At 36.4% G+C, this 24,000-nt stretch overlaps 2 protein-coding genes and 1 pseudogene across 2 annotated transcripts; 2 read left to right on the top strand and 1 right to left on the bottom strand.

Annotated features, from left to right (window-relative positions):
* The first annotated feature begins 2,829 nt into the window (after nt 1-2,829).
* On the top strand, nt 2,830-13,822 carry LOC113075327 (phenylalanine-4-hydroxylase-like). The gene is made up of 13 exons (XM_026248031.1): nt 2,830-2,985; nt 3,911-4,027; nt 7,147-7,330; nt 9,058-9,146; nt 9,601-9,668; nt 10,632-10,828; nt 10,954-11,089; nt 11,206-11,275; nt 11,949-12,005; nt 12,137-12,232; nt 12,449-12,582; nt 12,663-12,778; nt 13,399-13,822. The coding sequence occupies exons 1-13, from the start codon at nt 2,941-2,943 to the stop codon at nt 13,440-13,442; spliced, it is 1,353 nt and encodes a 450-aa protein (XP_026103816.1). The 5' UTR covers nt 2,830-2,940; the 3' UTR covers nt 13,443-13,822.
* A 522-nt stretch (nt 13,823-14,344) lies between these two features.
* Nucleotides 14,345-18,529, top strand: LOC113075326 (tyrosine 3-monooxygenase-like). The gene is made up of 12 exons (XM_026248029.1): nt 14,345-15,083; nt 15,826-16,003; nt 16,097-16,185; nt 16,316-16,383; nt 16,528-16,578; nt 16,706-16,851; nt 16,943-17,078; nt 17,162-17,231; nt 17,412-17,468; nt 17,667-17,762; nt 17,935-18,068; nt 18,169-18,529. Exons 1-12 carry the CDS (start codon nt 14,853-14,855, stop codon nt 18,332-18,334), a joined length of 1,422 nt encoding a protein of 473 aa, XP_026103814.1. The 5' UTR covers nt 14,345-14,852; the 3' UTR covers nt 18,335-18,529.
* A 3,852-nt stretch (nt 18,530-22,381) lies between these two features.
* On the bottom strand, nt 22,382-23,914 carry LOC113075329 (nucleoporin Nup37-like; annotated as a pseudogene).
* Nucleotides 23,915-24,000: the final 86 nt, after the last annotated feature.

Raw genomic sequence — 24,000 nt, 5'->3', positions numbered from 1 at the left:
ATTGGACTGAGGTGTAGCTTGGTTATGAATTCACACTCGTCACAGTAATTGTTATACTGTTAACGCGTTACAGCCATGTGATATTGTTCCACACAGGGAATCTTTGTCCGGGCGAGATGAATTTGGCCAGTCATTATTAGAAATCATCACAGCTGGAAAGGCGGAACGGATGGGTTATTTTGCGGACGCGCATAAAGAAAAGCTCCTGACACCTTATTCACTCTATTTACTTCCAGTATATCTCTCGATTAATTTCGCCTCTTTCATGGCGCACGATAATGGCACATTGCTTTCAACCAACTTTGTTTGAATGACTTTGCCTGCTCCAGTTTTGTGTGTGCGCGCGATGCATGTGGAGTGGAGAGGAGAGGGAGTGGGGCAATAAATTGTGTAATTTCTCTTTGCTGGCTGAGGCATTCAAGATCAGGCCAGCATTCAAGCACCCAGCCCCCTCCAACTTTCCTTTCTCTCCCTCTCTCTTTTTCCCCCTTCTCCTTTTTTAGCGCAGCAAGGGCGTTTAGAAAAGAAGCGTGGGTTCTATTCACTCCGGCTGGGACTCTCTGAAACATATCCACCATGCTCTGTCAGTGCATTTGCAGAGTCCAATTAGCGTTTTGTAAGCCCCTCTTTCTTTCATGATACTCTGGGCTGAGAGAAGGTTCCAGTCATTCCCGAGTGTAATAATTAATATGACATCTGGGCGTCTGAACTTCTATTGAAACACCTCTGCCTGTCTTAACTCGGCGAGCTGCTGTAAAATAATAAAAACAAAACAAATCCACACAAAGCCGTTTGTTTTCTCCAATAAGCCCGGGTTTGATATGCAGGATTATATTTCAATTTATTAGCTGTTAAACCTACGTTGTAAAGTAGTTTTCTTTTTGTTTGATAATTTCAATGACTATTCATTGGTGCGCTTTTGAAAGCAGGTGCGTGGCGTTTATGCACTGCTATTTCCATGCATTAGTGGATGAGAGCGCGTTGGCGCAGTCATATTCGTGAATGAACTGAACATCGCTGGTTCCTTGTTAACTGTTAGGATTTTTGCAGTGGATAACCATTGTGGCTTCTTATTGTGAAGAACAGTATAATGACCTGACGAACCATTTATTTACTATAAAGAGCCGTTTGTGCAGTGGAAAGGTTCCATGGATGGGGCTAAATAATTTGGTATTGCACTGTAAAACAATGCAAATGACTAGGAACTGTCCCATTTTAGCCCTGCCTGTATTTATCTTATACTAAATAAAGATTTCCCGCTTTGTTTTAGACCCCTTGAAGTAAAGACACTTCAAGAAGCTCCCCTTTAAAGCAAAGGCTAGATGAGTTGGTCATATCAGCTGTTGATTTTTTTTCTTTACTTTAACATTACCTTAGCTGAAAACATCTGCAGGTGTTGGAGGGGGACCAATGTCCAGGTGTTCATTTGAGACGAGTCTTTGCTGTTGTGCACTTTGTTTGGACATCAGCTCTTCATAGATCACATAGAGGTTTGGTCATGAGCCTTAACTCTCTGTGTAAACAGACATCCAGGTACAATATTCTCATATTATCATATCCAGTGATCACAAAATATCTAATATCAGGGTAAAACCATTTCTATTGTAGGTTTTTGTTCAGTTTGTGGAATTTGTGTACTTTTACTGTAGCCCTACTTATCTCTAGCAATTTAAATGGTTAGCTTATGTACAGTAAGCCTACATTAAAGAAAATGTGTTTTGAATGGAATAGAAGGTTCGTGAATTGAATAGACATCTACTGCTATCTGGTGGAAAAGTCGTGAATGGTTTGAACAAGCCTTAACATAAGGTGTGTGTACAGACAGGAGTGATTTAATTTAACACAAATAAAGATATGGAAAAAAAAAGAACACATTTGCTTAGTTTATAAGCTAAGTGCACACTATATTAATAAAACTTGTCAGGGGTGTTTGTCCCCCTAATTAAGACTTGAACAACACAACGGTCATCAAAATAAAAGAAAAAGTAGGGAAGTATATACGAGTAGGCCTACATATTTGGCTGGCATTTGAAAAACGTTTCATTTACCATAAAAGTTAAATTAGTAGAAGCCTGTTTTGTAACAGTACCTGATGACAAACCTGCTGATATTGCAGTAAGTCACTATCAAACTACCAAACACTATCATACACTACTTCCACGTTTCTGTTGTGACACAGTAGCTTACAACAGGACAAGGAAGTCACAAATAAATAATAATAATGTTAGAGTTTGTTTTAGAAATTTTTTGACATAGGCCTAATTTATGCTTAGCTAGCTGTGCTAGTGGCGCCAACTAACATTTTTCCAATTTCAACAGATTAAGCCAGGGAAAATAAATAAATAATCCCTTAAAAGTATACCACTTTGAAATCAGTGTATCATTGTATAATTTTGACACAGCACAATTCGCACACATATTGTTTTTATACCGTCTATTGTATGGACCCAGTCCCAGTTCATTTATATGTAATTTGGCGCCATCGTGTGGTCATAAACAGAACATCAACATATAGATATTGATGATTATTTATAACGGGATCCCGCATGTTTTTAAAATTTTGAACACTCAATCCCTTCTACTTTACAAAAAAATATACATATATTAAATAAATTATTTTAGTAATTTACTAATACAAATATTACATCAAGTAAGAAGACAAACAAAACGGTTAAGCAAACGTTACGAAATGCTGACTTTGAACTTCAAAACTCCCCCTGCAAACTCTTTCTTACTGGACAACACAAACCAGATGGGCTGTGGTGGCAGCTTCCAAATATCCCAGGGGTTTATGGGCATCTCGTCGCGTGACACGCACACGGGACGTTCCAGGGGGTGTGGTGTCACGTGGTACTTTTAAATGCCAGGAGTTTTGGATGGGTAGCACAAAGAGCATAGAAGCATCCAGCAAATCAACATCACCTGAGGACTGAAGCAAGAATGGACGCAGGTCTCAGACAGATGAACGGGGATCTGGAGAGGAAGGTGAACAAACTTCACTCTAAAATGATTGTCATTATATTGCAATATATTTAATTAATAGTCTACTTATACAATTGATGCTTGTTTTTTTTATTATATCATATTACATGTTTAAAGCATGTAATTTAATAACATTCCCCCAACATTAGACAAAACAAGAACAACGACATGTAGACTACGATGCAAATTAGACCTGTATGGGCCAATGTATAGCTACTGCAGAAAAGTCCAAATGAAAATTCTGTGTGGTCCTAAAATTGGTCAGTGATAACCCAGCTCATTCTCATTTTTGTTAGACCTAACTGGAAATTTCTTTTCAGACCACAAAATGAAGGCTGACACAGTATAGCATCAGCTGGAAGACTCCAGAGAACAGTTAGGCTGCTAATTTGTTAAAACAGAAATAATTGTACGCGAACAGAAATATTGATCTGATGCTACAATACAGTAATTGTTGACTTTTTTACTTTTATATTTTGGATGTCCTGAGGTACATTTTATATTATTTTTTGTTCCTTAAAAAGTATTATGGCAAAATAAGGGTGCCAAAATAGGGGTGAACATTATGATACTGATACCTGACTCACAGGAATGAAGGTTCATAGGAATGTGAGTGTGACTTGAGAGTTTTAAAGTCTAAAGTCTAAAGTCATTTGCTAATGTGTAACAGAGAGCGTTGCATCCTAAAAAAAATACGGGCAGTGATTGGATTCAGACAGAGAGGGGTCATTGAGGGTCCCTGGGCACTATGGGAAAAGATTAACTAATGTTCATTTCAAAGACCAAAGAAAAAATGTGGATACTGATTCAATTAATCAAGTACAAAGCCCTTAAAAATCTATTTTAAATGACTTTTCTGTACTCATTTCATGCATGTTTGATGATGAGTGCCACTGTTTGAGTGTCTCAACGTTTGTTTGTTTAACAGGGCTCTCTGACCTCATCCTACCTGGAAGAACCGTTAAACAAAACAGGAGTGGTGTCCTGCATCTTCTCTCTGAAGCAGGAAGTTGGCGCTCTTGTAAAAGCTCTAAGACTATTTGAGGTTAGTGTCTTGACAAAAAACATTTGAATGACATAATTTGCCCCTTTTCAGTGTCTCTTTGTATGGTTGTACGTCTATCCATTTTTCACTGTTTCTCCTACATCTCTCTAATATACACTGGCATTTCTTTAAAACCAAAACGTGAGTTTTAAGGACAGAGGATGATAGTGAGACATTTGTAGAAATGCAAAACACTGAACAGCATTATTCGATAATGCTGTGCACATTTTGCAACTTCAGCAGAATTAATGAAATTTGTGACCTGCCTAAGTTGATTTAAAAGCAAAGAAATGTTTACCACACAGCAATGTGATATGATATATATATATATATATATATATATATATAGTATATACAGAGAAAAAAACAGAGAGAGAGAGAGAGATTTTCAACCAGCTTCAGCATGTAAATAATTTTGTAGCACGGAGAAAGAATAGATATTTTGCATATACATATACTAGGAGCAATGAAAAGCAATGAACTTGTCTTTAAAGGTGCTTTTGTGACACTGTGTGCCAGAACAAGAAAAATAAAATCTAAATGAACCGTAAAGCTTCTGTCAGCTATGAAAACATGGCATATTAATTTAAGCTGAGGTATGAATGCTGTAAGATAATATCTCAGGAGAGGGAGATTCATTGAAAAAAAAATGGAAATAAAGAAATAATTTTATTCAGCAAGGAGGCATTCAATTATTGAAAAAGTCAATTTTAAAGCTGTTACAATTATAAACGAATCCGGAAAAATGTATTATGTATTTTACAATTTATTAAAATTTTCATCTGTGATAATAATAAGAAAGGATTCTTGAGCACTGATTTAGCAAATTATTTGATTTCTAAATGATCATGTAACACTGAAGACTGGGATAACAGTTGATGAAAATGTAGCTTTGTCATCATAGAAAATAATAAAATTGTAAAATAATTGAAAATAGTTATTATAAATAAATTACAGTGCTATTTCATAATATTACTGTGTTTTTGATTAAATGAAAGCAGCCTTAGCGAAATACATGAAATGCATTTTACTGACCCTGAAGTTTAGTTTTGTATAATTTCTTTTTTGGTATGAATTCAGTAAATGTAAATAAACTAAAAAGGGCAAGACAAAGCTTAAAGCCACTGAAAACACAACAATGTGTCCTGTCCTTGGCAAGCATATAGAAAAATCAGTAATATCAACCAGAATAGTGCTTTGAGTTGAAGGGTGCACGGTGCACGTGTGTTGTATAGTGCCAAGATTTCTTGAATCATCTCCAAAGTTCTTGTATTAAAGTTCAGTTGATTTTTTTTTTTTCGGGGTGTTTACTTTTCTACTGCCTACGTGCAGTGAAGCGTGCTTCCAGGTAGAGATTTCATTTACTGATTATATGGAAATTATTACATAAGCACAACATGTTGCGGATCAATATATGCTGTGCTTTCCTGAAACTCAGCAACCAAACAAATGAGCCTAAAATCTCTGATGCTTTCGTGCAAGTCATTAATGGATGTGTGCCAACCATGCACCCCCTAAAGACGCTATAAAGATAAAAGCTCAGCCTGTGGATTCTGATTGGCTCTGCCGTACCATCCTACTCCACCCCCTTTAAAACACCCCATAAAAACACCCCCTACTCCAACCCTCAGTCCGGATACCCCGCACACACTTTCCAGCTTCATTTTAACCCAATTTAAAGCTATTTCCTGCAGCACACACTGAATGTTTACTATTTGGGGAAATTATGTTTTTGAAAGACTGAAAGCAACAATAATTGATGATTATAGATATATGAATAAGGGCTATTATTGTGAATTAGCTATCCAGCTCCAACAGCATATCTAATTATATATTCATAATTAATTCAATTTAAATAGAACATTAATTCATTCATTAATAATTAATATAATGCAAGTCGTTACGATTAATACCTTCCCAAGGCAGTATAAAATGCAAACCAGAAGTAAACAAACAGAAAAGCAAATATTATAAGATTAACAGAGGTTTTGTAACATTGTACATATAAAAAACATATACAGACATTTGAAACATTGACTGTTCTGACTGAACCCGTTGACACTGAGGACAATTATATGAACCCAGCGCTGCAAAAAATGCCAAGCGTGCAGAAAAATGATGCAGTAATTCTCTGCTGTGTTGTTTTTTGAAAGTTAAAGGATGCAAATCCATATGGAGTCAATCAGCACCACATGCGACAGAGAGGGAAGATATTGAAAAAGGACCAGAGAAGGTCTAAGACATTGTAAACCCCATCCGCCTCCTCTGCAGGCCTATAGCAAACAGCAGTGGGTGTCCTCCCTCTCTGTGTGTAAAAACACATAAATTCAAGCATGCTTTGGTTGAAACAGTACAATTTGAACATAACTATGCAAAAACTCCCACTCTCCTGTTGGCCGAAGAAAAGCTGCACACGTGATTCTCAGTTGCAGCCACAATGTGAATGTGGTCAATAATACAATAATTTATTAAATGCTACTTAAATTAGAAAAGAGAGGACCACACAAAAGATGATTATCAAATGCTCTTAATCATGTCATGTTCATAATACATTTTATTACATACACATTTTCTAGTTAATTAGGAGTATGTGAAATTTTATAACACTTTTATTAAAGTGTTATTAAAGTGAATCACTCAGTCTTTTTTTTATATTTATTTTTTTTTTTTTTTGTTAGAAGGATTGTCCTGGAGTGCCACCTAGTGTTTACACATTTGTAACCATAGCCAAAAATACATTGTATGGTTCAAAATTATCGATTTTTCTTTTATGCCAAAAAACATTAGGATATTAAGCAAAGATCATGTTCCATGAAGACATTTTGTAAATTACCTACCGTAAATAAATCAAAACTTTATTTTGGATTAGTAATATGCATTGATTAGGACTTCATTTGGACAACTTTAAAGATGATTTTCTCAATATTTACCTTTTTGTTTTTTTTTTCAACCTCAGATTCCAGTTTTTCAAATATTTGTATCTCCACCAAATATTTGTCCTACAATCCATATTATTGCTGGTTTTGTGGTCCAGGGTCAAAAATATCCAAATAGATAGATAGATAATGTAATATAATGCAGCTTTGTGTACATGTATGTTACATCTATGTACTTTGCAGGACAAAGGCATTAACCTGACCCACATTGAGTCCCGTCCAGCACGCGACAACAAAGAAGAATATGAGTTCTTCATCAGTGTGGATCAGGCCTCCTCTAAAGCTCTAGATGAAGTTGTTGATAGTCTGCGCACCCAGATCAGTGGCCAAGTTCATGAGCTGTCTCGCAACAAACAGAAAGACACAGGTGAGACAACAGTCTGATGAACAAATCATCGCTCCCTACAAGAACAGAAATCAAAAGCTGCTACAGCATTTCAAGGTCAGACAGAAACACAACAAGAGAGTGAGAGCAGGATGGCTTAGAATATGAGGAACAGAAATAGAACACATGTTGTAAGACTTCATAAATGTCATCGTGGAGATGGATGACAAAGGCCTTTGCACTCGGCCTCTCTTATGGTTGTTTCCAGAATTTCATTAGTTTAGTTTTTGAGGACAAACAGACTCTTAGAGATAGACTGAAATGTCTTGTTTCTATTCAAGAGTCAGTTCAGCAGGGTGGGGGTCAAAGTTCAGTACAAAGACTGACAGACCAACAGACCCCATTACAATTTCCCCCTTACACAATAAGAAAACACAGAGCAGGGGACATTTATGGATATTTATGGCCGATGAGGAAAACCAGTCAGGGTCTTCAGTTCTTGGCCTTTTGTTCAGACCGCCCCAGGCTGGTTGCTGAACTCTGTACTGATGGCTGGACCTCCAAAGAGCTTTAACTCTCATAAATCTAGCTGCTGTAGAGCAAGATGTAGCCTCATAGCCAGGACTGCGCTGTCACCCTCTGGCTCATTCGCCACACAATGCTTTCTGTTTACTACTGTGTCATCCATCTTTGTTAGCATGCCAGCATTAGCGAACACAGCATTCGATATTAACAAGTTCACATATTTAGAACTTAGTACATTAATCTCAATTTAATAAAGAGAATGGAAACATTATAGAAACATTATAGGAAACATTATAGGAAACTCTTAAATACTTTTCATATAAATCTAAGTTCAAGTAATTCTGGAAGGTTTAAAAGAGGAGGACGGCACTTATATAATTTCTTATATTCAGAAATGTGTTAATTGAGTTGTAAAGTTGTTTGAAAAGTTAGCATTTGTTCTTATAAAAATGCATTGCCCCAAAGATTTACACTGTAAGTGCATTACTATACCCTGAGTAATGAGTGTGCACTTGTAGCGTATTTAAGTCTTAAAAGTATATATTTAAAAAATTGTGTTTGTATTGTAAAAGGCCACATATTTGTATAAAGAGAGAATACTTTCATCAGTTTGTAATAATGTCAAAGTTTTACTTCAAAGGACTTTTTAAAAATATTTTGTAGACTTGTTTTAATGTGTCGACTAGCATACTAAAGTAGATTACTTGATGATCATTTTAACTGACATGTATAATTACATTAAATTTAGATTACATTATAGTATTACATAAAAACTTAAAATATTATAAATGTGCTAAACTGTATCTTCATATTTACACGTGTAACTAAAAATGTATTTAGATACAAATAAACGTAAAATAATTGACATAAATGAAGTATATCTTAAACTAAGTGTATTTTAGTTTAATATAAATGGTTGCAATACATTCAATCGTACACTTTAACCATATTCGAAATAGTAGAAGTAATTTAATATACATTTGAACAATAATACATTTTCATTTAATTAAAATGCAATTATGAATCTGAAAACATTGCATTCTGTATATTATTTCTGTTTATATATAATTTAAAATTGTTAAAATTAACTTTTTTTAACAGTAAATTTTTTTTTTTTTTTTACAAGGATAAACACACTATATGAAAAATAATGTTGTCAACAGGGCTTAAATTGTATGGATTATGTAAGACATTATTTAATCATTAACCATAAACATTTTTCCTTCTTTCCCTTTCATCAAAAGTTCCATGGTTCCCCAATGACATCCAGGACTTGGATCGTTTTGCCAATCAGATTCTCAGTTACGGTTCCGAGCTGGATGCAGACCATCCTGTAAGACACTATGTGTGTGTGTGTGTGTTTGAAGTGACCATCTGTATGATCAGAGAAAAGAGCGAAAGTGAGCGTGAGAGGAAACTTCTTCATTTTTATTTCAAACGCATGCGTGTGTGTGGGTGGGTGTATTTTGAAAGATGCGCAGTTGGTCCATGCGACACTAAAAGCCCACAGTCAGGATCTGCATCACTCTCTATTCTAATGGAAACGGGCGGGGGCTCTCAAATTGATGTCATCGCTTTAATTGAGCCCCTGTAATTATAAATAATTGCCCCTTTCCAGCCGTCATTAAACTGAAATGCATTCATCATGAGCAGCAAACACTCTACAAAGGCCTCATTTGAATGAGTCTCCTCTACGAGACTGAGTAACACTGTCAAAGGCTACTGAGAGATCAGAACTAGCTGGAGATCCACTTTCTCTCACACTCTAACATCGCTGTCATTCACAGGGCTTTACGGATCCCGTGTACCGCGCCAGAAGGAAGGAATTTGCTGACATTGCCTACAACTACAGACAGTAACTATTGCCCTTTCTCCCCCATGTACTACTTTCCCATGGGCTACAGGGATTGTTCCCACCTCTAGCGCTTTCCCTGTTGTTTTGTTGTGCTTTCTATGGAAAATTACTCCTGCTGCCTAACAAAAGGGCTAAATTACAGGGTCCCAGTGCAGTCCGGAGCGCCGGGAGCTTTGTCATCATAATTGAGATGCATTATTCACATGGCCACTACAAAGGGCAGGAGCGTTGAATGCAACGCCCCCTGAGGAAGCACACATTTACATACACGCTCCATCAATAATAACACCACTCATCACTGATATGACATAGATGTGACGTACATGCTATAGAGTATATGCTTAGTTTCATTAATCAGCCCTGTTTTAGGATGGTTTTGGTATAAAAATACAATGGGACCTAAAAAGTGTTTTTTATAGTTAAAGGGAAAGTTTACAGAAAATTGTGTATGATGTTATTTATTCTGTGGAACACAAGAGGATATACTTTGAAAAATATTTCAACCATTTTTATTCATACTATGAAAGTTAATGGGGTCCAAAACAGCAGAAAAAGTTTTTATATTTGGGTGTAACATCCCTTTAGGCCATATAAAAGAGTATTCACTACTGTTCAAAAGGTTGAATAATTAAGATATTACTCTTCATTGACATGTTCTAATATGTTTTTTTTTTTTTTTTTTTTTTGGAGTTGTTGTCAGATATTATTGTTTCTCGTTTATTAATCATTTTAATTACTATAAATGCTTTATATTTATGTTCATTTTTATATACTTCTATAAACCTTTTAATGGTAGTGTATCATAGTTTCCACAAAAAAAAGTTTATTAATGATTAAATTGTTATTTTAAAATAAACTTAGGTTCAAAATCAGGTTTGTTAGGTTTGTTGTATACTGTTTAGACAAATGTATTTAAATACATGGTTTATTAAATATGAAATAAGCATCCCTCTCCTTTGTTAGTGGACAGATTATTCCTCGTGTTGAATACACGGCTGAAGAGAAGGCCACATGGGGAACAGTTTTTCGAGAGCTGAAGACTCTGTATGCGACGCATGCCTGTCGTGAACACAACCGTGTATTTCCACTGCTGGAGAAGTACTGCGGGTACCGTGAGGACAACATCCCGCAGCTAGAGGACATCTCACGCTACCTGCAGTGTAAGAGCTGCTTTAAACTCAAATACAGTCAGGTGAAGGGGATGTCAAATGAAGTTTTAGTGTGTAATAAAAAACTGGTGTTTCACTTCTACACTACATATCTCAACCCTTTCTTGATTTCTCAGCATGCACAGGTTTTCGTCTGCGTCCTGTGGCCGGTCTCCTCTCCTCACGTGACTTCTTAGCTGGTCTCGCCTTCCGAGTTTTTCACTCGACACAGTACATTCGCCACAGCTCCAAACCCATGTACACACCTGAACCGTGAGTATACAGACCAAGAATTGGTTAAAGCTTTGTTTGAAATAAATGGCACAAATATATTTCAGAACTGTGAAAAGTGATCAAAGGAAAAGATAAATGTGTATTTGTTTCCTCAGGGACATCTGTCATGAGCTGCTGGGTCATGTCCCACTGTTTGCTGACCCAAGTTTTGCCCAGTTCTCACAGGTTTGATAATATAATATAATATAATATAATATAATATAATATAATATAATATAATATAATATAATATAATATAATATAATATAATATAATATAATATAATATAATAATTTGAATAAAAAAAGTTACATTTATTATATACATCTTGAATTTTGACTTTTATTCTCACAATTGTGTAGTTTCTTTTAATAGTAATAATTGATAATATATATATATATATATATATATATATATATATATATTAGTGCTGTCAAACGATTAATCATGATTAACTGCATCCAAAATAAAAGTATATATAAATATTATTACGTATATATATAAATACACACACATGCATGTATATATTTAAGAAAAATATGTTAGGTTTATACATGAAATATATTATTGTATAATATATATAAATACATGTAAATATTTTCGAAGAATATATTGTATTTGTGTGTATTTATACATAATAAATATACACAGTACACACAGATGTAATGTAAATAAAAACTTTTATTTTGGATGCAATGATAAAATCATTTTAAAGCACTAATATATATATATGTATACACACATTATTTACAGAAATAGTATGCTTTTGTGGGTTTCTAGAGAATATCTGCTGCAGACTTTATATCTAATGTGCATTTGTCAGCAATTAAATATCAAATGTTGATTTCTGTTTGACCAGGAAATTGGACTCGCTTCTTTGGGCGCCCCTGATGAGTTCATAGAGAAGCTGGCCACAGTGAGTATTGCTTTAGGTTACAAAAATAATCATTTTCCACATTTTAACTGAGGCCAGTCATGTTATAAAACCGCAAGATATATTTGTCTCTCTCAAAGCGGCTGTATGATTATAATGTTTATTTTTTGCAGGTCTACTGGTTCACTGTGGAATTTGGTCTGTGCAAAGAAGGAGATAAAGTAAAGGCTTACGGTGCTGGTCTGCTCTCCTCTTTTGGTGAACTGCAGGTACTGTATTTGTTACCTCTCAGAATGCTTCTTTCAAGTACATACCCTGTGCTCTAACCCAACAAAGTCAACTGGCTTTTTGCTTTGAGCTTTTAGAAAAGAAGTTAGCAGCCCAATTGAGTTTACTGTGTCATTAGTGGAGTGAAAAGCAGAAACATGACACTGATGCACAAAAGGCTGAAGTGGAGAATGAGATGTTAATCTAATGTCTTGCAGTACTGTTTGACGGACAAGCCCAAACTACTGCCCTTCGAGCCAGAGAAGACCTTCCTGCAGCAGTATCCCATTACAGAGTTCCAGCCAGTTTACTTTGTGGCTGAAAGTTTCGAGGACGCCAAAGAAAAAGTCAGGTAAAGTGACTACAATTAAATCAGCCCTTCCCTTTGCATTTTTCCAGTTTTATATATACTTTTTCATTTTGTTTTTACAGCAAATTTGCTTCCACCATTCCCAGACCTTTCTCTGTGCGCTATAATGCCTACACACAGAGAATCGAGATGCTGGACAACACACAGCAGCTGAAGAACCTGGCTGACAACATCAGCGGTGTGTCTTCAGTATAATGTTGCACTTAAACTGAATTTTCCCTGTTAAACAATAATTATGAATAAAAATCAGGAGAATTGTCTACTGAAAGTAAAGACAATAGCAAGGAGCATTTGAGGGTTGTATTAAGGATTTTTACAATGTACAATGTAAAAAGTCAGGTAACCTAAAATTTACTTTTTTTGGTCACAAAGAAATAATATTGTTATAGTATCTTTAGGTCAAATTGAATAAAATCCTTCCCACTCATATTTTAAATGGTCAGCACTGTAAATCTGTTATTTACTACTTTGTTTCCATTAATTTAGCTTGAAGTAATTTCTACTCATTTTTATTTTATAATACAATTCAGAGTACTTTATTTTTTTACGGCAATTCAATTGTAGTTTTTAACTTTAATGGGTTTGCAGATTTATAGTAGCCTAACTCCCTGGGGTACCAGCTGCACAGTTTCAATTTGACACGTTTTTTAATACAATGCACCATCATTGTATCTTATGATTAGTGACTAAACCAGCCGTTTTATGATTTTTTTTTTTCGTTTTGTCTACCATGGTTTGTACGTTTTAATTTAATCCCATTATGATCCCAAAATTATGTTTTTGTTTTTTTCTTTCTAGGCGAGATCTCGATCCTGTGCAATGCCCTGCGAAAGATGGAGTGAAACGATGGTGGAAGATGAAGAAGAAAGGCTAGAAAATCAAACAGGCTAAAATAAGCATCGTCTGTATTGCTTTTCAGGCCCATATACAACATACCTTTTCTAATCAAGCTGTGATAGAGAGAGAGAGCATGATATGAAATATTAAATTAGTTCTTATGTATTGCATGTAGAACATATTTATAGACTAATTTTGCTAGCTCAAATATATTTACTCACTACGTATTTAAATGACATATAACGAAATAACACGGGAAAAAATACCCATGCAAAACAAATCGCATGTAAATACCAAAAAGCTTCGGGCACCATTAAGACCCGCTGCCGCAATATTTGTTATTTTATATATTATATGTTGTATTTTTTTCAGTAGTTTAATCGTACAAAAAAAAAAAAAAAAAAAAAGATTGCCTACCGTCCACCATTTGCTTCGGCTGTTGCTACTTGTTGTCGAACAATGTTGCTGTAATTGTCCCAAACAAGCCGCAATCAATGAATCACGGGATCAAAGGCTTGTTGAAGCCATGTGTTGAGCAAGTGCATTTGGGAGACGAATTATTTTCATTAATAAACTGCTTTTGTTTAAAACATGCGTTCATATGCTCCATTACACTAAAGCTTAATTACTGAAATACTCAAACTTAACGAAAGATATTTGTATTTATAAGTTTTGCTTGACTGTAAATGCAATTTAACATAGCCTACTGCATATATCATGTATCTGTTGGTGTACTGAAGCCTGAGATGTTATGCATGCATTGTCACATGTACTTCAAAAAACAGTAAAGATTGTTATAAATAAAATAACTAGTATTATATATTTTTTTAAGTTGCCATTTTTATTTATATATTAGCCTAATAATAATATTAGAATAAATCTATATTAAAGTATATTAATGTATTATTATTATTTATTGCATTTACAAGCGAACAGCATGCGTTCTGTTTCAGTACCATGGAGAGCAGCACAATCTCAATGCCGCATTTTATTATTTTGTATCATTTACGCCCCATAAAAACAAAGAACACTATTATTTATTTATGAATTTCAAATAAAGACCCATTTAGTGCTGACCTTTCACAAAAACCAGCATTTAGCTTATGTAACTTGTCGCTTTTGGCTGTGAAGCGCCTGTGAAGTGTCACGTGTCACGGCTCGTATTTGGTGCCTGGAAAAGAAAAACACAAACTCGTGACGCATCCCAGCTTAAAATTAGACTTGCATTTACGCAACACATTTACATAAAGTCCAGCACGTCTGTATATAAATTGTAGGGCTTTGGCCCCACAGTGAACAAAAGAGTTTTCTTCTCATTTAGACAGAGTTGGACTCCTTATTTGGTGTCGACTCAAATATTAATTGGATATATTTAGCAATTATAGATATAGTGGCCTATTTTCCCCAAAGAATCGATGAAGACGGACAGTATAGTGCAGGCTATTCCGCTGAGCGGCAGAAAGCGGAGTCTGATCGAGGACGCGCGGCGCGACAGAGAGAGCGGCTCGTCATCTCCGGGGCCCTCGCGCTGCGGAGACAGCTTCGTGTTTGAGGAGGAGAAGAGCGGTAAAGCCACTCTCAACATCCTCTTTGCTCTCAGAAATGAGAAGAACGCAGGCTTCTTCAAGGCTGGCAAAGTCTTTGAGGTACGTGCTTTTTTAAAATCATTTTCTCTCATAAATTAGCCTACAGTATTGGTGTATTGGTGTACAATATGGTGTTTTCCCCATTATTATTTCCCATTTATTTGATTGGGTTTTTTTCCCTAAACGTATACTTAGTTTATAGACTGTGTAGGGAAACAGTAGCTAGGCCCTACATTTACAAGAAATTACCTTTTTTTTTGCTTTAAATTGTTTACATTTATTTCAGCCTTTAGACTAGTTAACCTTCGCCTTTTCTTTTTGTAAGTGTTTAGATATTTTACTAGCAATTTCTGACTGAGTGGAACTTATTTCTATACCGTTTTTTTTCCCAGAGTACCTTTCTATATTTATTTTGCTGCAAATTAAGGTATTCAAAATCTTATCACCTAAACTGTGTTAATTAATGTCAACTACAATGAGAGCTGTTGTTACAAATGTGACACCAACAGAACAAAATGGGCAGTTTAAATACTTGCATGGATTTATTTTGGTAATCAAATATATTTGCACAAAATAATTAACCCCATCATAAATATATTTGAAAATAGCAAAAAAAGAATATTCTGGAAACAAACACATAAAACACACTAAAAACATAACAGACATGTGCTGCTTTTTTAGTTGTGTAACATTTTAGTTGTGACTCTATATGCATTATGCATGTCTTTTTCATTGCAGGTGCCATACATAATGTTTTGTGATGAAAACATAATAAAAATGTTTTTCTGGTTTTGCTACTTAGACTTTTGAAGCCAAACTCCTCCATTTAGAGAGTCGACCAAGCAGGAAGTCGAAAAAAAGTGGTGGAGATGATCTGGAGTTCTTCATGAGGTGTGAAGTGCACTGCTCCGACACTGACATCTTCATCAACTCCTTAAAAAGAGTTGCAGATGAAGTGAGAATAGTGCAAGAAGAAAAGAGTAGGTTGATATATCTATTCCATATTACATGTACAGCAGACATTCCTTTTCAACTATTTTACAAGGTTCCTTTCATTTTATTTTAACACACAGTTCCTTGGTTTCCAAAGAAGATTTCTGACCTAGATAAATGCAATCATCTGATAACAAAATATGACCCCGATCTGGACCAGGATCACCCTGTAAGTGAAAAACCGTTGTGCTTTTCTTAAAATAGGACATTATTTACATTCACACTTAAATAATTTTATTTCTACTTGCATTATTCTGATCAAATGGTATATCATTGAAAATAACGCTTGTATTATTTAGGGATTCAGTGATCCAGAATACAGAAAACGAAGAGGAATAGTTTCTGAACTGGCTTTCAACTATAAGCAGTAAGTCACATGATATTAATTAATCTGAAATAACAACAACAAAAGCAACAATTATTATTACTGTGCTATCTATTCAGATATTCTTTTTTACAACAAAAAATATATATTTTAGGCCAAAATTTGATCTTTCTTTTGTCATTGTAGTGGAGACCCTTTGCCTGTAGTGGAATACACTCCACAAGAGATTGCCACTTGGTAGGTTTTCCCAGTTATTTTATAGAGTTTGATTGCTGTCAACTAAATGTCTGTATTTGCATATCAAATGTTTAGAGAAGACTAGTGCGACCGCGTGATTCTAAGAGCTCTTTTTGTGATGAGGCAGGAGGGAGGTCTACAGGACTCTGAGCAATCTGTACCCCACTCACGCCTGCAGACAGTTTCTAGAAGCCCTCGGTCAGCTGGAGAGTGAATGTTTGTATGGAGAGGACAAGATCCCTCAGCTAGGAGAAGTGTCTGCATTTCTTAAAGGTGAACAGGTCTGCTTACAGTATTTCTGTGTGTGCAAAATTAGCAAATTTACACTGACTTATGTTCTGTGCCTGTGTGTGCTCTTGATCAGAGAGGACAGGTTTTCAGTTACGGCCAGTGGCAGGGCTGCTTTCGGCTCGGGACTTCCTAGCCAGTCTAGCGTTCCGGGTGTTCCAGTGTACCCAGTACATTCGTCACCCTTCAGCTCCCATGCATTCCCCTGAACCGTATGTATAAAGACACAAAACAGAATTTTTTAAACTTTTTATTGCACAGGACTAATATTTTGACTGTATTTTTCTTTAAAAAGTGACTGCTGTCACGAGTTACTTGGACACATTCCCATGCTTGCAGACAAAGAATTTGCTCAGTTTTCACAGGTATGTTTCTGTGCTACATAATCAGCTTGAAATGAACAGGTAACTCAACTGGGAAACTACCATTCAACATGCATGCTTTGTTAATACAGATCAGTCTTTTTTAAATGTTCAATCAGTGTTTTTCCATGGAGTGAAATAGTGAGACACGTTGCATTTGACACTGAACCTTTTACATTGCAGGAGATTGGACTTGCCTCGCTTGGAGCATCAGATGAAGACATTGAGAAACTGTCCACAGTGAGTACATCCTAATGGAAACATTCAGCTGGAGAATACTTCACTGAAGCTTAATGCATTGAAGCAAGTCTTTAGTGCCCCCTTGTGTTGTTTCATTCATATTACAAATTCAAAACAAATGGTTAAATGGCTATTACATATAAATTCTGTCATTCTATATGTGTAGCCTCACAAAACATTTCTAAATTTCCCAAACAGCTATACTGGTTTACAGTGGAGTTTGGTCTCTGTAAGCAAAATGGAACAGTGAAGGCCTATGGGGCTGGACTACTGTCCTCATATGGAGAACTTTTGGTAAGAACAAATAATATGGAGCTCATGAAACATTTCTTATTATTATCAATGTTGAAAACAGTTGTGCTATACTTAATATTTCTGAGGAAACCGTGATTTTTAGAATTCTGTGATGAATAGAAACTGCATTTCTTTGAAATTAATTGGATTGCATCTTTCTTTCTTTTTTCAGTACTCTCTTTCTAATGAGCCCCAATACAAACCATTCAGTCCAGCTGAGACTGCGGTCCAACCGTACCAGGACCAGTCATATCAGCCCGTTTACTTTGTGTCCGAAAGCTTTGAGGATGCCAAACGCAAGCTAAGGTAGGTGTTTTCTCAGACAATCTGTAAAAAACCTTTTCACTGAGGTTGTACAAATGATCAGAAAGCATCATTAGTGACTGCAATTGCTGTTATTCTACAGGCAGTATTCATCCACAATACAGAAGCCCTTCACCATTAGATATGATCCCTACACTTGCAGCATGGAGGTTTTGGATGAGCCTTCTAAGATCCAGAATGTTTTAGCGCAGATGAGGGATGACCTGAAGATCTTACATAAAGCCCTGGAGAGGCTGGGACAGAAGTAAACCATATCATCAGAGATACAGTATCATCAGTAACAACCATTTATTTACTGAAAGCCTTTCTGAATGTGTATGAATATTGCAGATTACACTGCATAATGTCCGGTGTTGAAATGTGTATATGTGTGTGTATGTATCACCTTTAAATGTAATGCAGAGTTCTGTTTACCGAAATAATAAAAATATTTATTTTGACTACCGCTGCATGGTTTTTACAGTGATGCCATAGAATAATTATTTTTGTTTCTTCAAAGAACCTTTCGATGAACAGTTCTTAAAATAATTATTTCTTTCTTATTGTGAAGAACATTTAAAAATTCTAAAGAACCTTTTTATGCCACTATAAAGAAACTTTTGTGGAACTCAATATTTCCATGGATGAACAATAGTAATAAAGAATCTTTATATTATGAACAAAATAATTCAAAATCCCCCTAAAAAATGTAGCTCTTGAAATCCAAAGGCCATTTTGGAATAAACCATATCAGAATGAATAAATTATTCATAGGCTATTTGGACAAGAGGGAAACTGAATGTAAAAACCAAAATAAACTAGATTTATTTCTGGCCCTAAACAGAAAGTACACTCTGCCTACATTTTTCTACACTGTTCACAGTCACAGTCTGGCAATAGAAAAAGGCAGACAGAGACATAGCTGCCAAAGAAAGAACGGGTATATGTGCACTGTGACACTGGTGAGGTCAAAACAGAGTCTGTGGTAAATATAAAGAGGTGACAGAGAAGTGCTTTGATTTCATGCTTTGACTCAAACCTCATGTCACAGTTTTCCAGTTTAGCAGAAATGGATCAAATGCAGATGTCAACTGGGGGAAAGACACATAAATTTCAGCAAAATCCATCAGTCAGCATTCCTGATCCATGTCTGGTTTGCATATGCAATTACAAGAAAAGCTAATTACCATATTTAGGCTATATTAATTACACATACAGGACATATTCATTATTTGATACATTATCATGAGGGATTTTACATTTGGGCTCTTTCTGTAGGTTACATCCAGCAGGTGGCCTCAAGAGACTGTCTTTATAGAGGATTCATTCAATCACTTAATTGAACCAATAATCGATTCTTTCGAAACACTGATTCATTCAGAAAACGGCTGCATGTTGATACAGAGATGCAATGGCTAAATTCATCCGAGGCTCCGTTTGAAACGATTTTCCTTGGTGAAGCAAAAAGATATAAAGTAAACTTTGTCAAACATGTTTATTATGTCCCCCCCCCCCCTTTTTTTACTTAACCTTTGTACAAAAGAAATAACTCACTCTTAATTGTGCTGTTGCTGTGATCACCTGTCACCTCGTGGCCACGGCCCAATGTCAGCCATGCTAATATTCAGAGTGCAGCTTTCTTGCTAGTATAATATTGCTTAAATGCATCATAAACGAATCATCTTTCCTGCTTTGGCTCGAGCAGGAAAGGAGACCGTTTAGTGGATTAGCCCTACTTTTAACAGATTGACAGCTTGTGGTTGCACAACAGATGGTGTAGGAACAACTACGCAACTGTTCCTTTCATACGAAAAGATTAGGCTACCAGGTCACAGCGTATTCCTCTATATTGGCCCCAGCACAGGCCAAACAATCCTCTAGGCGAAACCACAAAGCGAGCAACCAGGTCACTCTGTGCTGGAATTCATTGAGTTCAGGGGTAAATGAGGTTCTATCAGCTGGCTGGCCTTTGTTTGCCTTGAACGCGTCTAAGAAATGAATCGGAGAGAGAGAGAGAGTCAAGCAAATAATGTAATAAATGTGGGAGAGAGAAGAGGAGCAGACATCTGCTTTCATAAACCAAATTCAAACACTTAATCGTCCCTCGTATCTCATTTTACATGGAGCTCGACCCAACCCACAAATCCCTCTGAAAACCATAGCTTGGATCCGAATCCATCACGTTCAAAACAAATGTGTGTTACCATAGCAATATGATAACCACTGACGGTTAATGTGAAATTCTACCCACAAAATCCCCAAAACTTATCACGTCATCAGAATACAAGCTTTTCCCTTTGGTACTGTGGAAATTGTGGAGAGCAAAAATCAGGTTTCGGAAGTGAAAATCACGTTCACTATACATCACTATACTGCCACTGGTCGTACTGTGAAAGAAAGTGCAAGCACAAGTCTTGGTCCTCAGAAGACTTCTACTTACCCAGGAGAGCCCTCATGAAAATACATTATCTCCTGGAATCAAATAGCGCACTCCTTCCTTTTGTTCTTTTTGCTTTGTCCTTAAGTAGTGAATAGGATTAGGCCTCTAAGCTGCACGGAAGCTCTGAACCTGGTTGGAGTTGCTTTGATCATGATGGGTTTTTTTGTCATCGTTAAAACTACTTGCCAACTTTGGAGGCTTAAGGCATTAGGCCTTAGAAGGAAGGATTGCATAGTCTTTCTTCATCATTACAGAGCATCTGCTGGAAGAAATGCATAAGCATTCTCTCTCACAACACTGCCATCTTTCCTACCAAGCTGACTGAAATATTCCATATAAAAACCAGCTTATCCTTTCTATATGATGCATAGGCTACTCTAATCATCAGCTGGTTCTTAATAAAAGGCATATTCACAGGACTCAGGCAGAGTAATCTAGCCACCAGATGGCAGTCTTGGGTTAAAATCGTTCCTAACCAAATATTGATAATTAAAAGTAGATTTTGGGAAGGTGGTGATCATATTCTCTAAAAGTCCTTTCAGGAATTTCTCAATGCTCTCTCAGAAAGTTATTGTATCCTTTGGAATAGTGTCCCTTGTGTGAGAGTATGTGGAAGAGGCTGACATTGATTTCTCCAAGCTATATGCAGCTGGTCCAGCACCAGCCACGTTCAGCTCTACCAAAGCCTCGTTTCAGACCACATTGAACTTATTCAAACAAAGCCAGCAGACCAGGAGAGCAGTAGCATGTTATGATTGCGGATGGCGGTGTGCTTCTGGGCTCCAAGAATCCATACAGGCTTGTCTTTCGGGCTTGAAAGAGTGTAGGCTCATTTCTCTCCCCACCTTCTCTGTGCACCCATTTCAGTCTCACCTTAATACTCAGGCACAATATGCCCTACTGTTACACATGGAGCACACGCGAAAGTCTCAGGAACTGCAAGAAAAAACTTCTCCAGGGTTGCTACATGTTGGACCAGTTAATTTCCCCAACTCTTTAACCTGTCCACTTGCAGAGTTAGGAAGGATACCTTGGAAATGTAATAGGTTACAGATTACAAGTTACCCAATTTAAAAAGAAATATGTAGTGTAACTTTCAATTAATTTATTAATGTAACTGATGAAATTTGATTGCTTTTTTAAATTTCAAAAGATTGTTTTTCAACTGTTATACATCTTTAAACATCTAAACCAAATTACTTAAAAAAAAAAGCCACAAAATCAGACTTCAGCACTTTTTTTTCTCTTTTACTTTGAGATTATTCTGAGGTTAAATACTGCTTTAAAATCTTAAGATATGATTTAAAAGCTATGACACTGTTTTTTAAACCAAATCTGGCTAGAACAAGGAAAACCTGCATCTAACAATGCTTGGAAAAAATCAGTCAGTTTTTAAAAATTAAGCATATACATAATCCATACAGAAAATAATAAGCTATAGAATAAGCATGTCCTAAACTTTCGAAACATTGAAGTCTCATATTTTAGAGCAGTCAATGCAATCTAGGGAAAAAAAATCTATAAAATCTGTGTGTGCAAATATTCAGATGTAACCCCCTTTGTAATCATTAAAATTTTCATATGTAACTTCCATTTATGATTTATTTCTCAGTAACTGTAACAGATTAGTTGCATTTATTTTCTAATTAAATTAAATAACTAGTCACTCCCCAATACTGTCCACTTGTCATGTGATGTGACTTCCCAAAAACTTAATGATTTATGAATTAATAATAAGTGATATTTATAAGTAATACTTTTTTGCATCATGAAAAAATAAAACACTTTAAATTAAAAGCATTTGTTTAAAAAAAAAAATTTTTTTTGAAAGGTTTAAGATTGTGAAATGTTTTTATTTGTCATTGATCCAACTATTCTACCTTTTGGCCTCACACCTTCCTGCCCAAACATAGCACAAATGACCTGAGAGGACCCTTGTTCCCCCTTTAGAGCGTCTCCTGTGCTTTCCTTGGAAAAAAACACAGCTCACGCCGTCTTGTGTTCTCCTTGCACTTTAGTTTCCCATGCTTGTCTTCATCTTCAAGGTTCAACTGCTGAAGCACAAATAGCATTGCGTCCGTCTCCTCCACCACACATGCGTCACAGTCGAGCGGAGGAAGGTCCCCTGTAGTGTTAGGAATGGGACTGCAGATCATTATCCTGTTGGAGTCAACGAGCCTGTCTATATGAGCACCTGTTACAGCTTTTTGTCTCACACTCAAGCGTTTCTGCGATGAAAACTGCCAGCTCCTGCCGTTCGGCGACCTTTGGCTCAACTTTAAGCCTGCTTGGCAGAACACCACACCAAAAACACTGATAACATGCTTCGCAGAAAAAGGGAAAAACTGGGAGAGAGAAAGAGTCTTGTTTCCCACAATTGTTAGTCTGAGTTCTAACCCCAAGTACCTATAAACAACACACAGTGGAGAACGTAGTGACAGTGCATGAAAAATATGACTTTATTTATTGAAAAAGGAAAACAGAAACACTCTCCAGTTGACTTCTGTCCAGGGTTAATCTCTGTCATCCAGAAGAACAGCTTTCGGTCCCCACCCGATAACACATAGAGGCAGGTCCTATGCAGCTTAGACCAGCCCCCACAGATGCAGAACCAATCATCACAGGCTGCAAAGACATTTGTATCCCATTGTAATGCAAATCTCTTTCAACTCGAATGACAAAAGTACATCTTTACAACCTGTGGATGCCCCCAGATGATGCACCAATAACTGACTGTTGATTTTTCCCGGATAGCCTGTGTAGCGAAAAGATTCTCATTTGCCCTTGACCATCTGTAGAAGAAAGGCCACCAGGATTATAGTCATGGATGCAGTCTAGCAAAGAAATCATCTGATCATTAAACAAAAAAATTACCTGAAATGTCTTGCCTTGTCAACATGAGCTGGTCTCTTCTCGAGTGGATAACTACAGGCAAAGCACATCAGCATCATTTACCGACAATTTAATTCACTCCACCTTTAACAAAACTTCTCAGCTGAAGGTTTTAAGGTTTTAAGGATTGATGCACATTGTGGACAAATTCTTGATTCTCAGAAAGATTAGCTAAATTAAGAGGAACAGGTGAGACAGGTCATGTCGACCACACAATAGTTCTACTTTAAAAGCAACTCACTGCCCAAATAATGCATTTTAGCCACAGAGACAAAGTTGCATTTACCTAGAGCGGGTAATGTCCCAGATCACCCAATCGTTGGCCACCACAGCTCCAAACCTTGATAGTGTTTGTGAGACACCAGTCAGCTGACATGAGCGGCACCTGCCCGCTGTCCAGAGACAGGATTGCGTGTTGTGTAACAAGGTCATAGAACCGTATAGTGCCTTTCTTCTCCGCCACCATCAACTGTATTAAAGAAATATATCACACTGAAAGTTCACATCGAAATCTACATCCCATATAACCATTAGTTCTGTCAGATTTGTTTCTGACCTTTGCAGAGGTCCTCAGGGTGCCAACAGACACTTACGCCAGGGAAA

This window comes from Carassius auratus, unplaced genomic scaffold, assembly GCF_003368295.1.
Source record: "Carassius auratus strain Wakin unplaced genomic scaffold, ASM336829v1 scaf_tig00016855, whole genome shotgun sequence".
Taxonomy (NCBI): domain Eukaryota; kingdom Metazoa; phylum Chordata; class Actinopteri; order Cypriniformes; family Cyprinidae; genus Carassius; species Carassius auratus.
Note: the sequence above shows the minus strand (reverse complement) of the source record. Positions and strands in the feature narration are given on the sequence as shown.

Bases quoted from the DNA above. Each gene is read 5' to 3' on its own strand.
- LOC113075326 (XM_026248029.1), top strand. From the start codon at position 14,853: ATGAAGACGGACAGTATAGTGCAGGCTATTCCGCTGAGCGGCAGAAAG. The intron at 15,084-15,825 runs GTACGTGCTTTT...TTTGCTACTTAG, and splicing joins AGGCTGGCAAAGTCTTTGAG to ACTTTTGAAGCCAAACTCCT. The intron at 16,004-16,096 runs GTAGGTTGATAT...TTTAACACACAG, and splicing joins AATAGTGCAAGAAGAAAAGA to TTCCTTGGTTTCCAAAGAAG.
- LOC113075327 (XM_026248031.1), top strand. From the start codon at position 2,941: ATGGACGCAGGTCTCAGACAGATGAACGGGGATCTGGAGAGGAAG. The intron at 2,986-3,910 runs GTGAACAAACTT...TTTGTTTAACAG, and splicing joins ACGGGGATCTGGAGAGGAAG to GGCTCTCTGACCTCATCCTA. The intron at 9,669-10,631 runs GTAACTATTGCC...CTCCTTTGTTAG, and splicing joins ATTGCCTACAACTACAGACA to TGGACAGATTATTCCTCGTG.